The sequence below is a fragment of the Eretmochelys imbricata genome, chromosome 5 (genome assembly GCF_965152235.1).
Source record: "Eretmochelys imbricata isolate rEreImb1 chromosome 5, rEreImb1.hap1, whole genome shotgun sequence".
In the NCBI taxonomy this organism is placed as follows: Eukaryota; Metazoa; Chordata; order Testudines; family Cheloniidae; genus Eretmochelys; species Eretmochelys imbricata.
In genome coordinates, this window is record NC_135576.1 from 49,812,101 (window position 1) to 49,832,271 (window position 20,171).

General features: G+C 40.1%; 1 protein-coding gene across 4 annotated transcripts in view; it reads right to left on the reverse strand.

The window, feature by feature from the left end:
- The window catches only part of TNPO1 (transportin 1), a 129,810-nt gene that overhangs the window by 68,937 nt on the left and 40,702 nt on the right, over positions 1-20,171 (reverse strand). For all 4 annotated transcript variants that reach the window (XR_013346143.1, XM_077817081.1, XM_077817082.1 and 1 more), the window contains 5 exons: positions 19,162-19,268; positions 17,388-17,521; positions 14,525-14,606; positions 11,763-11,885; positions 2,578-2,696 (listed from right to left, as the gene is read on the reverse strand). Coding sequence is in view for 3 of the 4 variants with exons in the window: in XM_077817081.1 (XP_077673207.1) it covers positions 2,578-2,696; positions 11,763-11,885; positions 14,525-14,606; positions 17,388-17,521; positions 19,162-19,268 (565 nt within the window). In the remaining variant the exon portion in view is untranslated. The remainder of the gene's footprint in view (positions 1-2,577; positions 2,697-11,762; positions 11,886-14,524; positions 14,607-17,387; positions 17,522-19,161; positions 19,269-20,171) is intronic.

Genomic DNA, 20,171 nt, shown 5'->3' on the forward strand with positions numbered 1-20,171 from the left:
TTACTTGAGGCTGCAGATTGTATCCTGAGAAAAAACAAAGGCTCTGATCAGGCAAGGAAAAGGAGAGTGGGGGAACCCACCCCCCAAAAAAGCACAAACTGTGTTAAATAACAGAAAAATAAAATAAAAGAATAAGAAAAAGAACAAAAGAGGTAGCAAGCTGCATGGCTAGGGACAACACAACATGCCATCTCAGGCCACAGGCCATTCATTAAGAAGGCACTAGAGCGGTGGTGGGTCTATCCCACCCTATGCCACATATCCTTGTGCTCGGATATGAGGATATCTAGGGTGTAGGCCCAGCTCTGTGGATACTAATGAGGCAAAATCTCCAATTGGGCACAGGCAGATCCTGAAGTGGAGCACCTATAGTGAAGCTATTTGAAGAACTTCGTGAATGCTTATTGATCACGGCTTTGCCAAAAATCTCCTTTTAAGTGTGTGTATATGACTTCTCTCTAGTAAGTTTCTTCAAGTAAATTGTAAAATCAAACCAATTAGACAGCAACTCAATCCATAAAAATAGTACATGTTGGATCTAACTGTTTTTGAAGTCCATGTGAATTGAATGTGCATCAATGGGAGAATCAGTCCCTATGTGTGTTTTGTGACTGAAAATGAATGCCAGCCTTAATATACAGTCTTCCTATTAGCATACCACCTTCACAACAAATTAAATCATGCTGGTAATAGCTTCTCCCCTACCCAAATAAATCCAAATCCGTTTAAATAGAGAAATACCTAAACAAATTGGTGTTTAGGGTGTAGGGATGTATCATTTCTTGAGCATCATTACCATGGTATATGGGTGATGAGTACCTGAAGCTATATAGTAAGTGATCTTACAGAAAAATAAAAAGCCTTTGAAGAGCGAAGGTCGGAAAGGGTGCTAGACACCATAGCAATTGGATCATTTCACAGACACAATTAGCTGAGTTTTCAGGTAGTTTTCTAGGCTTGTCTAAGGAAATAGTACACCAACCTTGCCCACTGTTTAACTTATTATAGCTCTAGGATTTTCAAATATTGATAGAATTATGTTCTCGAAGTTCCCCCTTTAAAGACGACTAACTGCTGAACAAAATACTGAAGTGCACAATATTGCAAGGAAGACCTGAATGTTAAAAATAAATTTTTAGTTAAAAAAACCTTTGTATTCACCTTTTACGGCTACTGAATTTATTATCTGAATCAAGCCTACATTTGCATTGCAACTTTAAAGTCAGTATTAACCATCAACACTAAGATACACTCAAAAACACAGAAGTGATGTGAAGACAAGAAAAACAGAAGTACTTCAAAATTCAGCAGTTAAACCAAATGTTCTTTAGCAGATTGGATAGAACTTTTGAGTTAAATAAAAAGTTGTTTTTAAAAGAGGTTAAATCAATCTTAAATTTAAAAAAAGTCAGTTTACTTACATGTTGCTAGGGGTTGGTTTTTTTTTTTAGTAATTTAAAAATATAGAGTTTTGAAGAAAGTAAAGTAGATGTTTTGGACTGGTTTCTTTTATTAGTTTCCTAATACTTAGCCAAATTTCTTCTTTTTTTAACATAAAATTTCTTTCTACTAAGAATTTTCACATTTAAACTGCACATCTATAACGAAAAAAGACAAGCCTCACTAATCAGTGTAAGAACACATACACACACCCCGACCGCAAAAAAAAAAGGTGACATGAAGACAGCTGATGCAATATTTGCAGCCTAGACCAAACTTCCTTGATATGGAATTTCCAGAATTAAAATAAATAAATTTTTAAAAAGCTTTGGCCAGGCTATACTCCATCACAGTTTGTGCTCTGAAGTCACTTAGATATTCTTGAAAATCCCACTCCGGTGTCCAAAATTCAGGTTTAGAAGCCTAACTTTTTGAAAATTTTAGCCCTGTGTGTATAATAAGTTCACAACTACCTTATTAATATATTGGAAGTGTAAATATTTCACTATTAACACTGAAGGAATTTTATTTTGAAGTAACCAAATTTCATTCCACTAGGAAAAAAGTTTATTAAAGTTACAATTTTAGCCCCGATCAGGCAACATTTATGCATATGCTTAACTCTAATGAAATCAGTGGGACTCTTCATGTGATTATATACTGCTGAAGCATTTTCCAGATCAGAATCTTAAATTTCAGTATTTTGTTTTTCACCTGTGATACCCTACCAGCAGTGGCATTTTAAAATTTATAAATGAACTAAGTTATAAATCCTTTTTCTAAAAAAAGCTAAAGTAGTTTTTGCAGAGCCTCAATCTGATTTAAAACTTTTTTTAAACTCCACACACCCTGTTCTTTGTGCAGAGACATATCCAATCATGTGGACATTTATTAGCCCAACCACTTCCATCTCTACACACAAAACAGCTGTCAATACTTGAATTCACCATTTGTAGATTACACACAAAAAAAAAAAAGCAACTAGAACCACCAGATATCTAGAATTTCTCCTAAGCACTTTGTAAACTTTTTTACAGAACAGATTTCAGTCAGAATTCAAGAACGAGAGGCCTAATTTACAATCCTTAGTTTCTCAGTAGAATATGCTTCACTCTGCTTGTTTGAAAATTAACTTACTTAGTAAGATGCCGACATAGCACATCTTTACAAATTGGCTGCTCAGCCAAAGTCAGCCAAAACTCGCACGCCTCCAAAGCCACATTTTCATCTTGGTCCTGAGTCCTCTGAAGCATGTACTACAAAATATGGAGAGAAATCATTACCTTATTCGCTTAGGTTCCTTTGGACACTTCGATAGAATTCTAAGTTAAATTACTACATGTGTTAGTCTGCAGTCTGCCTTTATGATCAATTTTTTTTATTTTGTTTAAAAAGGTGCTTTTTGATTAGTATATACAGCTGCAACAGACTGCCACTTTGACTGTACCTTAAGGTGAAGATAACTTCATTCTACTTAACACTGTACATGGCTTAAGAATGTTAAGTTCGTCACTTTTCAGTCATCTTCCAATGCTTGCTAAACCTGAGGCTAGAGCCAAACACTTAAGATTTTTTGACAACTTGATCTCTTCCTCCCACCCAAGGGGGGAGAAGAGAAATCTCTCCTCCACCAACAACTGGAAGGTGCAGCTCCACAAATGTATAGATGCAGGTGTTTTCATATTACTTTTAGTACCTTAAAATCCCTGCTTTGTTTCATAATCTTTACTACTTTAATACTTTTAAAATAATATGATCAAATCCCATAATAAACAAAGATATGTAACAGAGTGAATCCAGTAAAGATAAATAGCGGAAATGATAATCTTATTGCCAGCAAGAGCTTTGAAAGACCATGCCTCAAATCAACGAAGGGCCAATAAAGCTTAATACTCCATAATCATTGCTTTAAGCCAAAACACACACTTCTTCTTGCACACTGTTCATACCATTGCTATATGCCACTTGTCATTCAGAAGTGCTAGGTTCATTCAAACCTCTCCCTCAAGTCTCCTTTAAGTTCTGCAATCTTAGCATCCTTTCATGCTGGTCCTTACACGTGAAACTGCGTTCCAATTTACAAAAAACAAGAAAATCCACTTGTTTACCATACCATGTACCTAGAGCAAGTAAGGGCTTTAAAAAAAATTCTTCCAATTGCTTCAGTATGCCACAGCCCACCTCCAAAACATGAGCAGAAGGGGAATACATCACCAGCATCCTTTGCACACCACAGCTACAGAACTTGCCATGGATGTTATGCTCTTGCCACAGAACTGCACTCCAGAATCTGAGCTTTCATTAAAACAAATCTGTTTCTAGCCCTTCGGTTGCAATGAATAACCTTCAAAAATGTGAATGCTGAGTAAACCAATGCCATTCTTTGCCTTGGTCTACACACAATTTGAAACTATAGCTCTAAGAAGATGTGAACAGTAAGGGATCTGACTACAATTGCAGTTGTGTCATTTGGAATTTTTTTCCAAAAGCAAAAAGGCATCTGCCGATTTGCCATAGCCAGGTACCTGACATTTTGTTTTCATTCTCCTTGCCACTGTCTCCAGTTTTCTCCACAAGTGGGAGTTACTTGGATCACAGTACATGCTCCCTATACTGCTACACTGAGCTAGGCGGCAGTAGGTTAGGGAGCCAGAGCCAGTTTACAGCCAAGGAAAAGAGAAGAATTAGCTGGTCAGCTACATAGCCTAAAGAACATCTCAAGAACTAAGGCCTCAGGAGTGAATCTGACTCACTCCTAGACTTCAAGGTCAGAAGGGACCATCATGATCATCTAGTCTGACCTCCTGCATATTGCAGGCCTGACTCTGTGGAGAGCAAAAACCCATCCGCAAAGAAAGAAATTACCAATGTTATATCAATGAGTATTTTCAAATACAAGCCACAACTGTGCATGTGCGCTGTAAAGAAATGGGAATGAAGATTGCATAGCAATAGAATAAATTGGTGCTGCAGCAACACTATTGGCCCCACTGTGCTATGAGGTACATGAAGGCATTACACACCACCACTTGCAACTGAGGCCCCACAAGAAAATGGTTTCTCAGAAGTAATAGCGTACTCAGAACAAGACTCAGGACTCGTGTCAAGAACTTCCTTGGCAGCCAGACCACAATTATAGAACCCTCCACCTGAAGAGATCACAATGTTCACATAGTTTATAGCTTTCGGATGCAAATGCAAGTTTGATTTTTATGTTGCCACTGTCTATCATCAAAAAGCATCCTACATCAAGTCATCTCTCTGTTCACAATTCTGCAGACACATTCTCTCCTTTGAGCATTGCCCGTGTAGATCCACACATCTGGATAAGTGTTTTCTAGGGGCACAAGATGGGTATCTACTACTACTTAGTGTCTGTGGAGGCACTTTGAAAGTGATTCACTTTGAAATTATCTTCAATGAGATAGTACGACCTTTCATTGCAGCAGATATGGTCAGAGAGAGGAGAGGAGAGCACCTGAAAGATATGGTCCCATTCAGGTATAGGGCAAGGTCTGAAAACATCCAAAGATTCAGCTTCTTCACGTAGCAGCACTTGATGCCAGGAGAGAAGACTGGTACTGTGATGGATTGGGTCAAGGTGGTTTCAGAACTCCACCTCGGGTGGAGTGTGGTTTATTCTCTCACATCCTTCCACATGGACAATGTGAAGGCAGTCAGATCATAAGAGTTTGGAGCTCATTCACTCTCTATGCTGAGATAATGGCCACAAGAAAAGTAAAGTGGTGTACTGCGCATTCCAAAAGTGATCCCAAGAGAAGCTCCATAGGCTCTAGAAGGATGACATCAAAGCCCCACATGGAAGACAGGTCCCTGGCTGAAGGGTGAGTAAAAGTAAGCCGCTGGAGCAATTATGATGTCACAGGGTGTAAGAAGACCAGAGTACAACTGGTGACACAACTGGAGTCTGACAGAGATACTGTGGCAAGATGAACCTTAAGGGAGTTAAATGCTAATACCATGTGATTCAGGAGCATGATAGTCCAAGACCTTCAGTATCAGAACCTCCTTTGGGTCAATACTATTCTAGGTTACCCTAGAAGTACACCTCAGAACGACAAAACATCTTCCTGGTGGAAGGTTTCCTGCTTTGTATAAAAATTTCCTGAACTTTAAGGGACCAGTCTACATCAGTGTTGCTTACCCAGCAAATATCCAAGCAGTCAAGTGCAATAAGTGTGGCTCTTAGTACAGTATCTGACAGAGGGTTTGAGATTTTATCTCTGTGCTGGCCAGAAGATATATGGAAGGCCTCTTGGACATTTGTAATAGGTCCAACAGCCAAAACTGTTTCAGCCAGTATGGGGCTATCATGATTAAATTCTTGTTCCATCTGATCTTGGATAATATTCTGGGGATCAAGGAAACTAGAGGGAAAGCATATTGAAGTCATCAAGACCACTGAAGGAGGAAGGTGTCTGGTAGAGATCCATATGATCATTGTCCTCTGTGGTGACTAAGTCTATGGTAGGAGTCCCACTTCCAGGAGTACTGGGTCTAGGATGGACTTCAAACAGTGACCACTTGGGGGTGGTTATCACATTTCTGCTCAGGAAGCCTGCTAGGTTATATAACTGAATCATGGGAGGTGGGGAACACCAATGGGGTCACCCCATGTTGATGGCATCATTCCCAGAACTTAAAGACTTTCTGACAGAAAGAGGATGGATCAACTACTTGGCCAACACAATGTCCACCAGGAACTGCACTGTGGAGTTCTGAAAAACAGACAGGAACACTATACTCTCCTCTGGGACATTCATGTGTATTCAAGTCATCCTGAGTCCACATGCCCTGCATCTGAGGGTGTCACAGTCAGATCCTAATATGTCTGTAACAAGTGTCATCCCCAAGGACGGGACGGAACACTGCCCCTTTCCTCAAGTTTACTAGGTCTAGCAATCAAGCGAGTTACTGCAGAATTTGAAGTGGGACTGTGATGCACGTCCGAAAGAGAAGCATATGGACCTCAGCCACAACTGTAAGGTCCAATAATGAAATGTGGCAAGCAGCATCTTATACCTGCTCATCAACATATAGCCAAAGAGTCCCAGACACACATGTACCACCTGTAGGTAGTTTACCGCTAACTGAAGAGACCAGAATCTGTTCTCTAGCAGGCAGGCTTTTGTCTATCTGAAATCAAAGATCCTATAAACTCTACCATCTGTGAGTGTGAGAGAGACTAAGATTCCAGAATTGTCACTCTGAAGCTTATGTCTGTTGTTGAGTCAGTGTGAAGCACTGGAAACAGCTACAAGCATGGCTGAGAACTCTTTTTATTCAGAATGATCAGGTTCAATCACTGGATTTGTGGTCAGTTACCACACAGTTTTCACATTCTCAGTTTTTTGACTTTACGAATTACACCCATGTAGTGTCGTTATGGTAAGGATATGCCATGCCAAGAGTCCTAAACCATTGTAATAGAGGTAACTCAACCAATTACCTTTGCTCTACAGCTAAATTGCATGTAACAATTTCATTTGGTTGTAAGAGGGAACTGCACAGATGGTGGAATACTTGGTCCAACTGCCCCACATATGCTACAGCATGGGCTTTCAGCTACTGGTTTATCACAGTTCACAAAGAAAGGCTGTTTAAGGCCATTTGTCTAATGCTGGTATCTGCCAGTCATCCAGGTATGGGTAGACAGACATCCTATTTCCTTAAATGCACTGCCACTACTGCCAGCCAGAATATTTTAGGAGCCACTAAAAGTCCAAAGGGCAGAGCCCTGTATTGATAATGGTTAGGCCCCACTATGAATTGCAGATACTTTCCGTGGGCTGGCTGGCTGAATGTGTGAAAATAGCTTTCCATTTGCAGGATGTATGAGAGCCAGTCCTGAGCTTGGCGAAAGAGGCAATGTTAATTGTCTCATGTTGAGGATGGCATATATTTGTTCAGTCTCATCAGGTCTAGGATAGGACAAAGACCACCCCACTTTCCTTCCTCAGAATGAAGAAATACCAGGAAAAGCAGCCTTTTCCCCAGTACTCCCGAGGAAGACAAAGCAAAGCAACAAGGCCTCCACATTTTGTAATAGGCTCTCTTGAGAAGGGTCCCTGAAGAGGGACAGGGAAGGGGGTAAAGTAGAACGGGATGGGACAGCCATAGGAGATCACTGAACACTCAAATACCTCATGTCAAGGAAAACCACACCCAATGGAATGGAAGAAGTGGCTTTCAAAGGTGGGGTTCTCAAGTCTTGTCAAGTCTCCTGTAATATCAACGGAGCAGTGGATGTTGCTGAGGAAGAGGAAGGCTGGCAACCCTGTTGTACCTTAGGTGCTTTTTCGGTGTGATACTTCATCTGTTTGGGATGGTAAGACTATGTACACTGTCTCAACTGTGGCTGGGGACAGAAAAAGTGTAATTCTCTAGACAGGATAAGGTAGCTTTGGAGTCCATCAGTGAGTACAGAGCAGTATGTCCACTTGCTTAACAGCGAAGCCTCCAGGACAAGTCCTCAATTGTGGTCTGCAACTCTCAGGATACCAGATACTTGGAGCCACAACGTTCTACACATTATGGTCTCTGTGATGACAGATTTGGCCATGGCTTCAGGTGTCCATTGCCCACCAATTGGCCTCTATTATGTCCTTATGCGCCTCTCTGCTTTCATGAGGAAGGTCATCACCCTGACCCACGTTAGAAAGGCAAACTTAGCCAAAGTAGCCTGGCAATTAGCCACACATAGCTGTAAAGAAACTGAAGTACAACTTCTTTCTAAATAGAGGCATCTGGGCAAAAGTTCTGTCATCTTTTGGGGCACTTCTGTTTCATCTAAATTTTGATTCAGTGGCCAATATGACTAAGGAGCCTGGGTTGGAGTAAGTGCAGAAGTACTCAACCCCAAAAGGAGGTAACTGGCAACTATTTATGACTCATTTCACAATTGGTGTTAATAGTGATTTGCATCTGCTACAGGGCTTTAGCTGGGTCTAGCAGTCCCTTGTTAATGGGGAGGACGATCCTGGCTGGACTAGAAGCTGACAAGATGTTGAACAGTTTATGGTATTTCTGAGATGACAATGCTTGATTTCCAGAGTCTCGACAATCCACGTAAGGAGCTCCTGGAACACTTAACATTGTCTGCTGCCAGTACCTATGCAAAGGATATAGCTTCACGCAGCAACGACTACGAAAGATTGTTACGCTGCAAGATAGGATATTGATGTTGCTCAGCCCCTGAATCATCTACTTGATAGTCTGGTGTTGCCTGTCTGGCCAGGAATGCCACTGGAGAGGAAGCCCTCTCTCTTCCTTGAAGACCACCTGCTTCTTGATGTTTATGAAGGCAGACCCTAATATCCCTAAGAGGGCCCTGGCAGCACACTGTATAGTACAGATGACTCAGGTTGTTGACTGGACCAATACCAGTCTTGATGGGTCGATGTGAGTATGTAGGAGAACCCCACAGGGGCCTCAGGGGCACTGATCAGACCTCAAATAAGCATCTCTGCTTGATAATAGGGAAAAAGTACACCATGGTGACAGTGTGTAGACTTCCTCTTGGGGGCATCAACGACATACATGGCATTTTCAGTACAGTAGATGCTCATTAGTAGCAACATATCGGTGCTCTTCCGTTATGTTGCTCCTAAGCGGCTGTTATTATAGGGGGTATTCATCAAACCAAAGGCAGCCTGCTTTTTCTGATAGTAGCATAAAACAGCTACATACATGCTATCTATAATTATAACAAGGTGATGTATGTTTATTATTGCTACAGTATTACATTAGTATAGTGTACATTTTAAAAATGTGCTCTATTTTGCAAGTGTAGCCTACCACCATATTGCATCAAGAAAGCAGTATTAATTGAGTTAACGTTATAAAAATATCAAGTTTTATCTTTATGTTTAAGAACAAACATCAACCATGACAACACGACCTCTTGCTCCTATTTGTAAACCTTTTTTGAACTCGCACTTTAATACTTCATACGCACTGTAAGTCACCCTGGATAAGGGCGTCTGCTAAGCAAATAAATAACCTAAATTAGAGTATTACAGTATTCTATTTCCACATCAAAAAGTGTATTCTATTTATAGAGTATCAACTTCTAAATTAAGAATGGATAAAACACTCATTTTGTGTGAAAGAAATCTGTTAATTTGCTCTGCTTTCTCAGTCAGTCACAATTTTGTTTGAAGATGGGACTCAATATCCCAGGAAGGGTCTACAGATCTCTATGAAAAGTGCTGAAGTGGGTTCAAAGCCTTCAACAGCTCGGAGTTTGTCGGAGGTGGAACTTCATCAAAATCATCCTCATTCTCTTGATGATATGTTTCATCAACACAAGCTCGTTTCTCTGGCCTTGCAGCATCTGCTGCATTCAGTAATTCCTCATTGGTTAGGTCACCAAACATGAGCAAATCCTCATTTCACAGTCACAGCAGCTATTAAGTCCTCTTTTTTCCATGTTGACTGGAAATGGAATATCATTCAGGAGGCTGTCAAACTCTTTAATATCTTCATTGTGCACACCTTCCACTGGCACAACAAATTTGCCTGTCCTGAAACAGTTGTAAATTTGTCAGCTTTACATCTAGCCATGCCTCAGCAACACAACCTGTAAATTTACACTTTTCAGGATTGTCTGAATATCTGCCCTGGGGTCTGCATCAAGAGCAACAATAATCTGGTTTTCAATTTTTGATTGGTATTGTCCCTTCATGTTCTTAATCACACTTGAGCTATATACGTTTAATCAAAGATGTAGTGTTGGGGTAAGAATTTGAGCTGAATGTTTGAGAGAACCAGTAGAGGTGTGTGAAGCAAGTACCAGTAAGAGGCATATCTTACAGCTCTGCAAGTGAAGAGGACAATCTCACCTTTTTTAGCCAGTTGATGAAAATCTCACCTGTCATCCAGGCATTTGCTGAACTGACATAATTGAGCGGTTGTTTACTGAAATCCTTCAGAAAGCATGTGGGTTGTTTTGACTGCCTGATTATGAACAGCAGGCGTTTGTCACTAGCACCTATGTTGGCACAGATAAGCAGTTATACTGTCCTTTGAAGCTCTCTCCTTCTAGCTTTCCAATTTTTTCCTACTTGTCCTCTGTCACAGAGCCCTTTCAGGTAAAGTCCTGTTTCGTCAGCACTGTAGATATCGGCCAGGGAAAACTTTTCAAGAATGTGAGGACTTTTTCACACTGCCAGTGCTCAGCTGCTGGTTTGTCTGCCAACCATTTTTTGCCAGGCACTTTTTTGTAAGAGACATTGAAGAGTTTCTTCCATCTGGTAAGCCAATCGTCACTTGCTTTAAAATCATTCAATTCAAGTGAAGCAGCAAGCTGAAGGGTTTTTTCCTTGATTGCGGGTCCAGAAAGCAGTGCTCCCTGCACCCTCTTCTTCTTGAGCCTGCTCAACATCAGGGGCTTTTCCTCCAGACCCGTGCTTACAGCAGCTATTTGACTGTCCGTCTTTGTACTTAGCCAAAAGCTTATCCTTCTGCTTCCACATTCTGCAAACAACTGATCTGTGCAACTCCCACTTGACTGCGACTTGGTTTTGAGTAGTCACTGAAGTTTGATAGTCTGGGATAATGTGTACTTTTTCTTTCGGTGAGAGACTTCTTGGCATTTAGTCTGTTTATGCCACCAAAAAATGATGCTAATAAGAGGAGGATGTGACGTCACAACGTCACAAAAGTTGCTCTTATGCAGCTGCTATGTTGCTGTTAGCAAGTAGAAAATTCATGGTAGGGAAAGTGTTCCTAGGGAAAAATGTTGCTCATAAGCGGCAGTTTCTCTTACTGAGCGTTGCTGCAAACAAGTGTCTACTGTACCTGAGACTGTACTGGTGGCAGGAAATCTCTCAATGTCAACAATGGACCTGGCTCTGCCAGAGTCTCCTCCCCAGAGGAAATGCTTTTTTTTTTTTTTTTCCCCAAAATGCTCAGATATTGTTAAGCTATAGAGGACTTCCATTTTTCCAGAGTTATCTACGTGAAATATTCCACCAGCACGCCATTCATTTAGATGCTCCCGCAACACACTCTCACACTCTCACTCTCTCGGCTTATTTAATTCAGTTTGGAATGAATTTTCCCCTCAATTAAGTTAAGGTCAGTAAAGTATATCATTTGGACCAAGTGTCACATATACAAATCAGCCAGACAACCAGAAGATAATTTCACAGTTGCCAAAAATAGCCTATCCTTCAAGAAGGATGAAGATATAGATATGCAAAAGTTGCATTACACACAGCTGACAAAACACACTATTTGTTATAACTATTACTTTAAAGCATTTTTTGTGCATGCAATTTAGGAAACAAAAAATTTACCTCAACTATACTAATCATATGAGGAAGCAGGCGATCCATTCGAACTTCCAGCAGCATCACCAAAGCCCGACACACATTTTTGCGTACTTCAGGCTCCTCATCTCCAGCCAATGCAAAGAGATTCTGTAGAGAAAAATTAAGAGACTTTTCTAATCCCTTTATTTTATACAGAATAGTACTTGCTATCATCAAGCAAGCTATCATGCAAGTGCACACTTCTGTGTGTTGGACACTCAATACCATTCAGGATTGGAATTAATGCTCCTTTATATTCACCTGAATGTACATGATACTGCACAGATTCTCTAGCACTTTATATGGATATGACCTGGGCTGGATTAAAGCATAGGCACTATATGCTATTGCCTCCTGGAGTTATGTACTTTTTCTTTAAATGAAAGTTTAGGGCTAGAAACTTGCCTTCAGTCTAACAGCTACAAAGAAAGGCTTGAACACATGACCCTAATATAATGGATGCACTAACATTTCTCCAAGCCTGCGGACAGACAGATAATAGCACCAAAGGGTGAGATTTAATCCATGGCTATCAACGAAGCATTAACAGCAAGACCCACTACTCCAGCAGGCTCTGCTGAGAGGATTCTGTTCCAAGTAGAGAAAACAGTACCAGGTCTGATCCACCCAAAGAGATGCCTCAGCAATAATAATATTAATGAACGTGGGATGGGGCGCCTGCTGCTGCCAACCCAGTATCTCCAGGGAGCGAGGAGAGAGGCCCATCTCTGGAAGGGGACTAGGTCCCTGTGCTCTCATACTGGAGGCAGCCATGAGGATTGGCCACACCAAAAAAAAAAAAAAGAAAAAAAAAAAGCTCATGAGGGAGGTCATAGGGGCCCCTCCAAATCATGGTGTGCCTAAGGCCCTAGATTTCCTTGATCTAGCCCCCAAAGTCTTCTATACCAAACCCAACATAAATCTAAGTTAAATAAACTCGCTTCTAAGCAATGAGGACCACGGCACTCAAGACAGAAGAAACTGGTTTTGTACTGGTAATGAAAGAGCCCTCTACCATCACATACTCAAACATTTTCTCAGAGAGCAATCCAGTGGCTCACAAAGGATACATATTTTTCTTGTTTGAGTGACGCTACAGCATGTATTTTCAAAATTCCAGTTATTCACATTTAGAACTTTCCTCATCTCAGATTTACATCAACTCCTTCCAATGTAAGCCAAGCCACAAGGATGTCCGAGGCAAAGTTCACTTGAAAGGAAGGTTAGAGCAAAAGGTACTCTGAATTGGCCCACAAACAGGCAGTGCTGACCCTATGGAGACATGGCCAGACCACTAAAAGGCTGTGTTGACTCAATATATCCTGTTTCTAGGAGGGCCACAGAAGTTGAAATGCAGATTAAGGCTGTCCTCCCCCAGCATAACAGTGCATGGATACAAAATTTAAGGGTAGCTGTAACCCTGGGTCAATATTCATATCTAGCAGACACACGGGATGTAGTTTGCAAACCCTATTCCAGCAGGAGTTAATTGAGACCCTCACTGTAATGTGTTATATTGCAAGGAGGATTGTCCCCCCAGTCCCCTTCCCCAGTTAACTACTGACAACTGCCCTGTATGTATAAATATATAGGCCAAAAGTGGAGCAGAAATGAAGAGATAACAGGAGGGCATGCATGATCACATTAATAATTTGCTCATGTAATTACTGTACTTGTGTATGGTATATGTATTTACAAATGGATAATTAGGGCATATGCATCTATTTCTGTTTATAAATTAAACACACTTGTTTCTGATTTTGCACATAACTTGAAAATCTTGCCCATAATGCAATCTAATTGAACATAAAGCTGAAGACTGTACTTGTTCTCCCCTCACAGAAATATTCATCAGTCTCCACTAAGAACCACTGTAATAGTTTTCTTGGTCAGAGATCTATAAAAATGACTGAAAAATTATTCAGAAATCCACCATACATACTCCAGAATTCTTTGAAATCACAAATAGTTAAGGATTTTGGATCACAGGACAACTCTGGTACCACACTGTGGATTTAAAGAGGTAAAGGTGGAAAGCATGAAGGCTGGTGCTCCTAGACTGAAGGAGCTACTGGATGGGGAGACAGAGTCTCCCTTTTTCTACCTACTCACAAAGCACTCAGCTGTGGAAGCTGGGGAGCACTGCTTAGGGCTGCAAAGCTGGTTCTACAGTCTCTCAAAGCCACTTTCCCCACTCTAGATTTGAGGACTGCATGGACGAAGGATGCAGAGGAGCTACTTTACGATTAGGTAGTCTGATGTGGGGTCAGAGGCAGGCACCACAGAAGCAGAAGCGGGATGGAATTGTCTGCTCTTTCCCAGCCTCTGCAGGTTTCTAGGCAACTGCCAGGTTTGATACACCGGTTCTACTCAGTAGGCACCCCCTCTCATGCATCACTGGTTGAAAATAGCTGTTCTACTTCAGTGTGTTACTCCACTATGTTTTGAATACTTAAAGCAAACATATGAAAGGGGGTGGGGGTGGGGAGGAAGGGATAGTTAATAGTTTAACCATCTTAATAGTTTTACCACTCCTCAGCCAGCAAAGAAAAACATACAAATTTAAAACAATGTAATTAAGTCTAGGGCCAAGTCCTGGATACATGAACTATAAACATTCTGTATCATTACTGCATGCAACTCCTTTTACAGAAAAAGCAGATTCTTTGTTTAACATTAAACAGTATTAGCAAGATTCTAGTACTAAAAATACAAAATTTGGGGGGGGGGGGGCGGCACTCACCTACCTCAATAAAAGAATCAATGTGCAACATAAGAGCTTGAGTTCTACTGATGATAAACTGATTGACGCATGCAACAGCATGGGACCTAGAAGTAGAACAAGCATTTATTTAAAAACAGATGGAAAATTTCATTAGAAACTTTTTCTAAACTGTATACAAACATAAAAAATTGGGGAGAGGAAAACAAAGCAAAGACATACACTACAACATCTAACGGTAATTTTCAGAATCAAGTAAGAGGAATCCAAATATGCAGATCAAGAGAGTATTTCTTAACTACACTGACGCATTTGTAATATTAAAATATTATTTTCTTTTCCACAGGAAAATCTCAGGAATACAAAATACAATGCAACACCAATGGACTAAACCCTGCTTTTAAAAAAAAAAAAAAATCTAAACAATCCAAAGTATGTGCACTCAGTCAAAAGGTACAAGGCTGAGAAATTAAATCCTCTTCTGTAAGAGCCAGCAGGCAAACAGGCCACTTCTAGAAGTTAGAGGGGCAGGCAAAGGAGGCAGAACATATGTGGGCCACTTCTCACCAGCACAGGATTTGGGGCCAGCTGATGCACAGAGCAGATTCACTGACCAACCTCCCAGATTGTTAACTTTATGCACTGGAACAAAGAATGAAAACCCACCTTGGAACTTGGCTCCTCTGCTCTAAGGCAGCACAGAATCCCCTAATCAATCTGCTACTATTGGGCCCTTTCAAGTCCACACACATGTGCCTGGATTTGTCCTTAAGATTTTGAAGAAACTGGATTCATTTTGTAGAGTTCCTTACACTATATCAAGACTTTATGACAGACTATTAAAAAAAATGCATGATTAAAGATAGGGAAAAACATCATGAGATTTGCTAGAATTATGGAATATGGCAGCTCTGGAAACACTACTGTGTAATTTCTGATAAAAGGAGCTTATGCTTATGAATGTTGACTCTCTCTCATCTGAACTGTGTGGTGATGTTTATAATGTATCTGCCTCCTCATTGTCAAAAAGATTATTATTTTTGCAATATTGTTTATTTTCAGGGGAACTAGTGTATATACACATGACAGGCCCAACTTCTCGAAATCTTAGACTCAAAAACCTGAATTAATTTAAATTAAAATTTTAAAAACTAAAATATTAACAAGATGGAGTGCTTTTTTAAAGAACTAACAGATCCTAAATAAAATACATTCTAGATCACACGAATGAATCTAGACAGATTAGAAATATGGGCAAGGAACAAAAAGAAAGATCAATAGAAACAGATTGGACAAAACACTAATAAAAAATGTTTTGTAGAACACAATCATACATTAACAAAAGACGACTAGATTTAACACATCTGTTCCATCCCTACCTTCTATAATGTTCTATAGAACTAGGAAGTATTTTTTTCTACTATATATCTGTTGACACCATTTGCATCAAAAAACCGCAGTATAAAAACAACTGCATTCCACGTTTGCCGTGAAAACAGTTTGAGGTTTTTGTCTTTAGACTTCTCCCCTCTCTTAATTTTAAACTCACATCCTGTTGTTTAGGCCATTTTGGAGAACAGACATGTAGGAGTTTTACAGCTCCCCTCTAAGAAAAATATATTTCCTTCAAGTGTTTAGAATAAATCTTTGATGACATTACTGAAAGAATTACCCAGTGTCGTCGTTCAGTAGGTTCCTTCCATAAAGGGAACTCAAAACGTGTGTGCATGCGCGCCTTTTTAAACAGTAGGCAGAGGAAGAAGAGAAACAGCATTGACACACAGTAAGGAGAATTTGTTTTATTTAGAGGAAAATATTTTCCCCCATATGTATTAGATTAGATCAGATGAAGCTCAGGATTGTTCCTTACTGTATCAGAAAAATCTAATGTATCTAGTCTAGGTTTAAAAGACTCAGTGGCAAAAACCCACATCCTTGGGAACCTATTCCACAGCCTAACATTTCACTATCATGAAATTTTTCCATCTTAATTTCTACTGTGATACCTCTCCCTACAGTCTCTTCAACCCCATCCCACTAGTGTTTGCAGTATGAAATAATCTTCTGTTGTTCATCTGAATTTTTGCCATGTGAGCAGTAACTTCTAACTTACATGGTGCCCAGAGATGAACTACATAAATATCGCAGTAACAGCTAGTTATTTCTTTTCACATTCTATAATGACTCTGTATGTGTAACTCAAAACCACTTTTGGTTTTATTACCCTGTAAAATCATGTTTAATTTCATGCCCATCACCACTCCACAGTTCTTTTATAGTTATCCACTTCATAGATTTTTTTTTTCAGCCCACTAGATATTTCTATTTTATATTAGTATTGTAGTCACCTCATCTGAAAAAACGAATATGTTTTTAATTTGATCTCATGAAAGGTTAGAAACACTAAAACACTGGTACAGTCAGAAAAGCAATTTGATGAGGAACGTGTTACACACACTTGCTTTACGGACAAAATGTATGTTACTGCTTTTTTTTTTTTTTTTCTTCATGTTCACACCGCAGCCAATACAGCTATGAAAGAGTGATCTGGATTCTATTCTGGCTCATGCTTTCACGAGCAAGAGATTTATTAACTAAGTTCCAGCTGCTGAATCTTACTGCTGGTGAAGCCAGGAGAACACAGTTGACTTTCAAGACCCTAGGCTGGTAGTAAGGCTGAAGACAGACACCACCTTTTTACTTTTTAACTGAGCAAAAAGTGACATGCAAATCACTGACACTAACATGAACTCTCAAGGCTTCTTTTTTCCCTGCACCATTACACATGCAGGATCACTTTTCAGACATTTTAAACAATACCACAAGATAGCTTATTGATGATCTAAATCAATTTTCATCTGAGACTTCAGTGCTGCATGTATACCTACCTTATTTTTGGACTGCTGTGTTTGAAGAACTGTAAAAATTTAGGAATCATGATATTGAGGGGTCGATCTAATACATCGCTATCTAAGATTTCAGCAGAATCTTCACATATCTTCTGAAGAGCTCCAAATGCACCCTGTAAAATACATAAGTTTGCTTTCTTCAGAAAAAAATTAGCTTCCTAAGAAAGTTTACTCCCCCCAGTCCAAAAAGGAAAAGAAAATCCAATGAGTAGCTACACATCTCTATTTAGTAATGAGCATGGCTAGCTATTTGTAACACACTTAGCAAACAGATGCAGTTATGATCTAACACACGTTAGTTAGTTTCAACTCAATTTCATGACGAAAAGAGACAGACAAGTAATTTTCCATTTTGATCTGATCTGCAAGATCCCAACTTGAGTAGTAGTAGACAGATTTTGTTTGGTCATTCAGTGCTAGTCTATTCATACTGCATGTTTTCCCTGCCATATTTACTAAACATATTTGATAATTAAGAGTACAAATCAGATCTTAAGATCTGGACAAAAAACTTTCCTCCATTTATACTAATGCAGAGCATTTTCCCCTGTATTTCAAAGTTTTAAATCCAGTGTGACAATTTCCTAAATTATCGGTACTTGATCATTTTGTGGCTGGAGTTTTACGATTTATCATACACATTTAAAATCAAGTTGAACATTATTTTTGAAGTGTTTTCTCCCACTCCATCCAAAATAAAGAATTGAGAAAATAAGAAAAATAGTTTATCCAGGAGTAAGTTAGCCTACCTAGACCATCCCTGTCAGATTTGATCTTGGGTACTATTTATTGCTCTCAAATCTCTACAGAGACTTTTTTTTAAAAACCACAACATCTCAAACAGCTTTTCTAGATCCAATATAGAGTAACTAAAATCATGTAGCAAAGGGTATCCAGTAGTAGGTTATATTTTCATAACAGAGGTATCAACTGTTCTGATAATTTAAGACTTTAATCTAGCAAAGTTAACGTTTGCTTTCTTCTGGACCCATTTTTGATCACCTTATGTCTCAAAAGTAATCTCATTCTCACACCAGTCCAATGTAACATCTATGACCAAGTAAATTTTAGGATAAATTCCAGAAGGCAAGAAACAGAAGCCATACCACTTCAGTCAGGCAAAAGAGTAAGCCACTGTTCAGTTAAAAAATAGGTATGCGGCAATAAGAAGCTAGAATGAATAAGCAGTTGGAACTACTGAGCTCTAGAGCAGTGGTTCCCAAACATTTTACTAAGGTAACTCACTACTCCTGATCCCCCCCACACGCCTTCCCTTTTTTAGCCCCCTAGCTCCCTGTTTCCCCATCTCTCTCCCTTCTCACTCAGCTCCTCCCACTCCCTGTGCCCCTCCCCAGCCCCGCCCCTTTACTCTTACTCTCCAAGACCTGTCCCCTCCTGCAGCCCAGCCATGATCATCACCAGGCTGCTGTCTGCTCATTCACTGGCCCTGTCAGCTACCTCTGAGCTGCAACCACAGCAGCCACCCAGCTGCCTCCTGCCCCGGGGAAGTGAGAACCCAAGGGACAGCCTGCTGGCTGGCCACCAGCCCAGCTGCTTCCTCTGTGCTACTACTGTTTGGATCCTGATCCCCACAGGAAGTGCTTCTGGGGCACATGCAACCAACCTAGACCATTCCTGCAATCCACTGGTGAATTGAGACCCATTGTCTGGGAAACGCTGCTCAAGATAGACCACAAGCATATGAAATATGACATTTTTCCTCTACATTTGTATTTGAAACAAAACTCCTCACCTCACAGGTATTGTAGTCTTCAGAATCCAAGAGGCTGCAAAGCTTTGGTAAGAGTTCAGGCCAATTCTGCAATTCCCCCTTAGAGGCAATGGTTGTAATCAGAATGCCTTGGATGTGTTGAAGAAAAAGAATGAAAAAAGTGAGATTCTCTTAAGAAATGCAGGATCCACTTTTTGGAAACACCCCCACCTCCCCAGTACGATTGCCCAAAGAACTACTTAGTTAAGTAGTTTGCTTTTTGTTAAGAGCAGACAAATGTGGAGGAAGGCAATTTTATTACAAAGAAAGTTACTAGATAACTTCTCTCCTATTAGGAATGACTGGGAATCCAGCTGATTGTTCTTGCCTGTTGCCAAGGAGGTAGTTCAGATCTGTCGAACAACAACAAAAAGCTGGGTCACTCCCCCTCACCCTGCTAGCCCTCAAAACCTCCTTCAAACCAAATGCTAGAGCAGAGCACTACTCATGCTGTAACTTGGTTTAAGAAATTTGGTTTGCCAACATAGAAATGGGAAAAAAAAAAAAAAACAATAGAAAGTAGAACCCAAATATAGGAGTGCCAATACTAGGCTTTTTGACATAAGTTTCCCACCACTACCACCACTGGTTGAGCACCACTAACTATAGCAACAGTGTAAGCACTACGAATAAGCAGGGAGAAAGGTGACCAACATTTTATGGATCATGCCATCCAACACTGCTCACAGAAGAGCTACATGACACAATACCTAACACTGATGGCTGCAGTATCTTTTCTACACTAGCATTCCGACTATTGCTATCATCAGTCAGCATATGTACTCTTGAACACAGGCAATGAGACAAACAAAACTAGCATCCCCAACAGTTCTCAATTTTAAATCAGTTCTCAATTTCCAGGGGTCTTCAATATGAATTTGAACATCCTCAAACATTGTACAAGAGCTTTAAGACCAAATACTGCTCTGTCTCTCCCCTGACTATTTTCGTACTGTGTAGAAGATCAAATGAGTGTTCTCAGGAAGAGACAT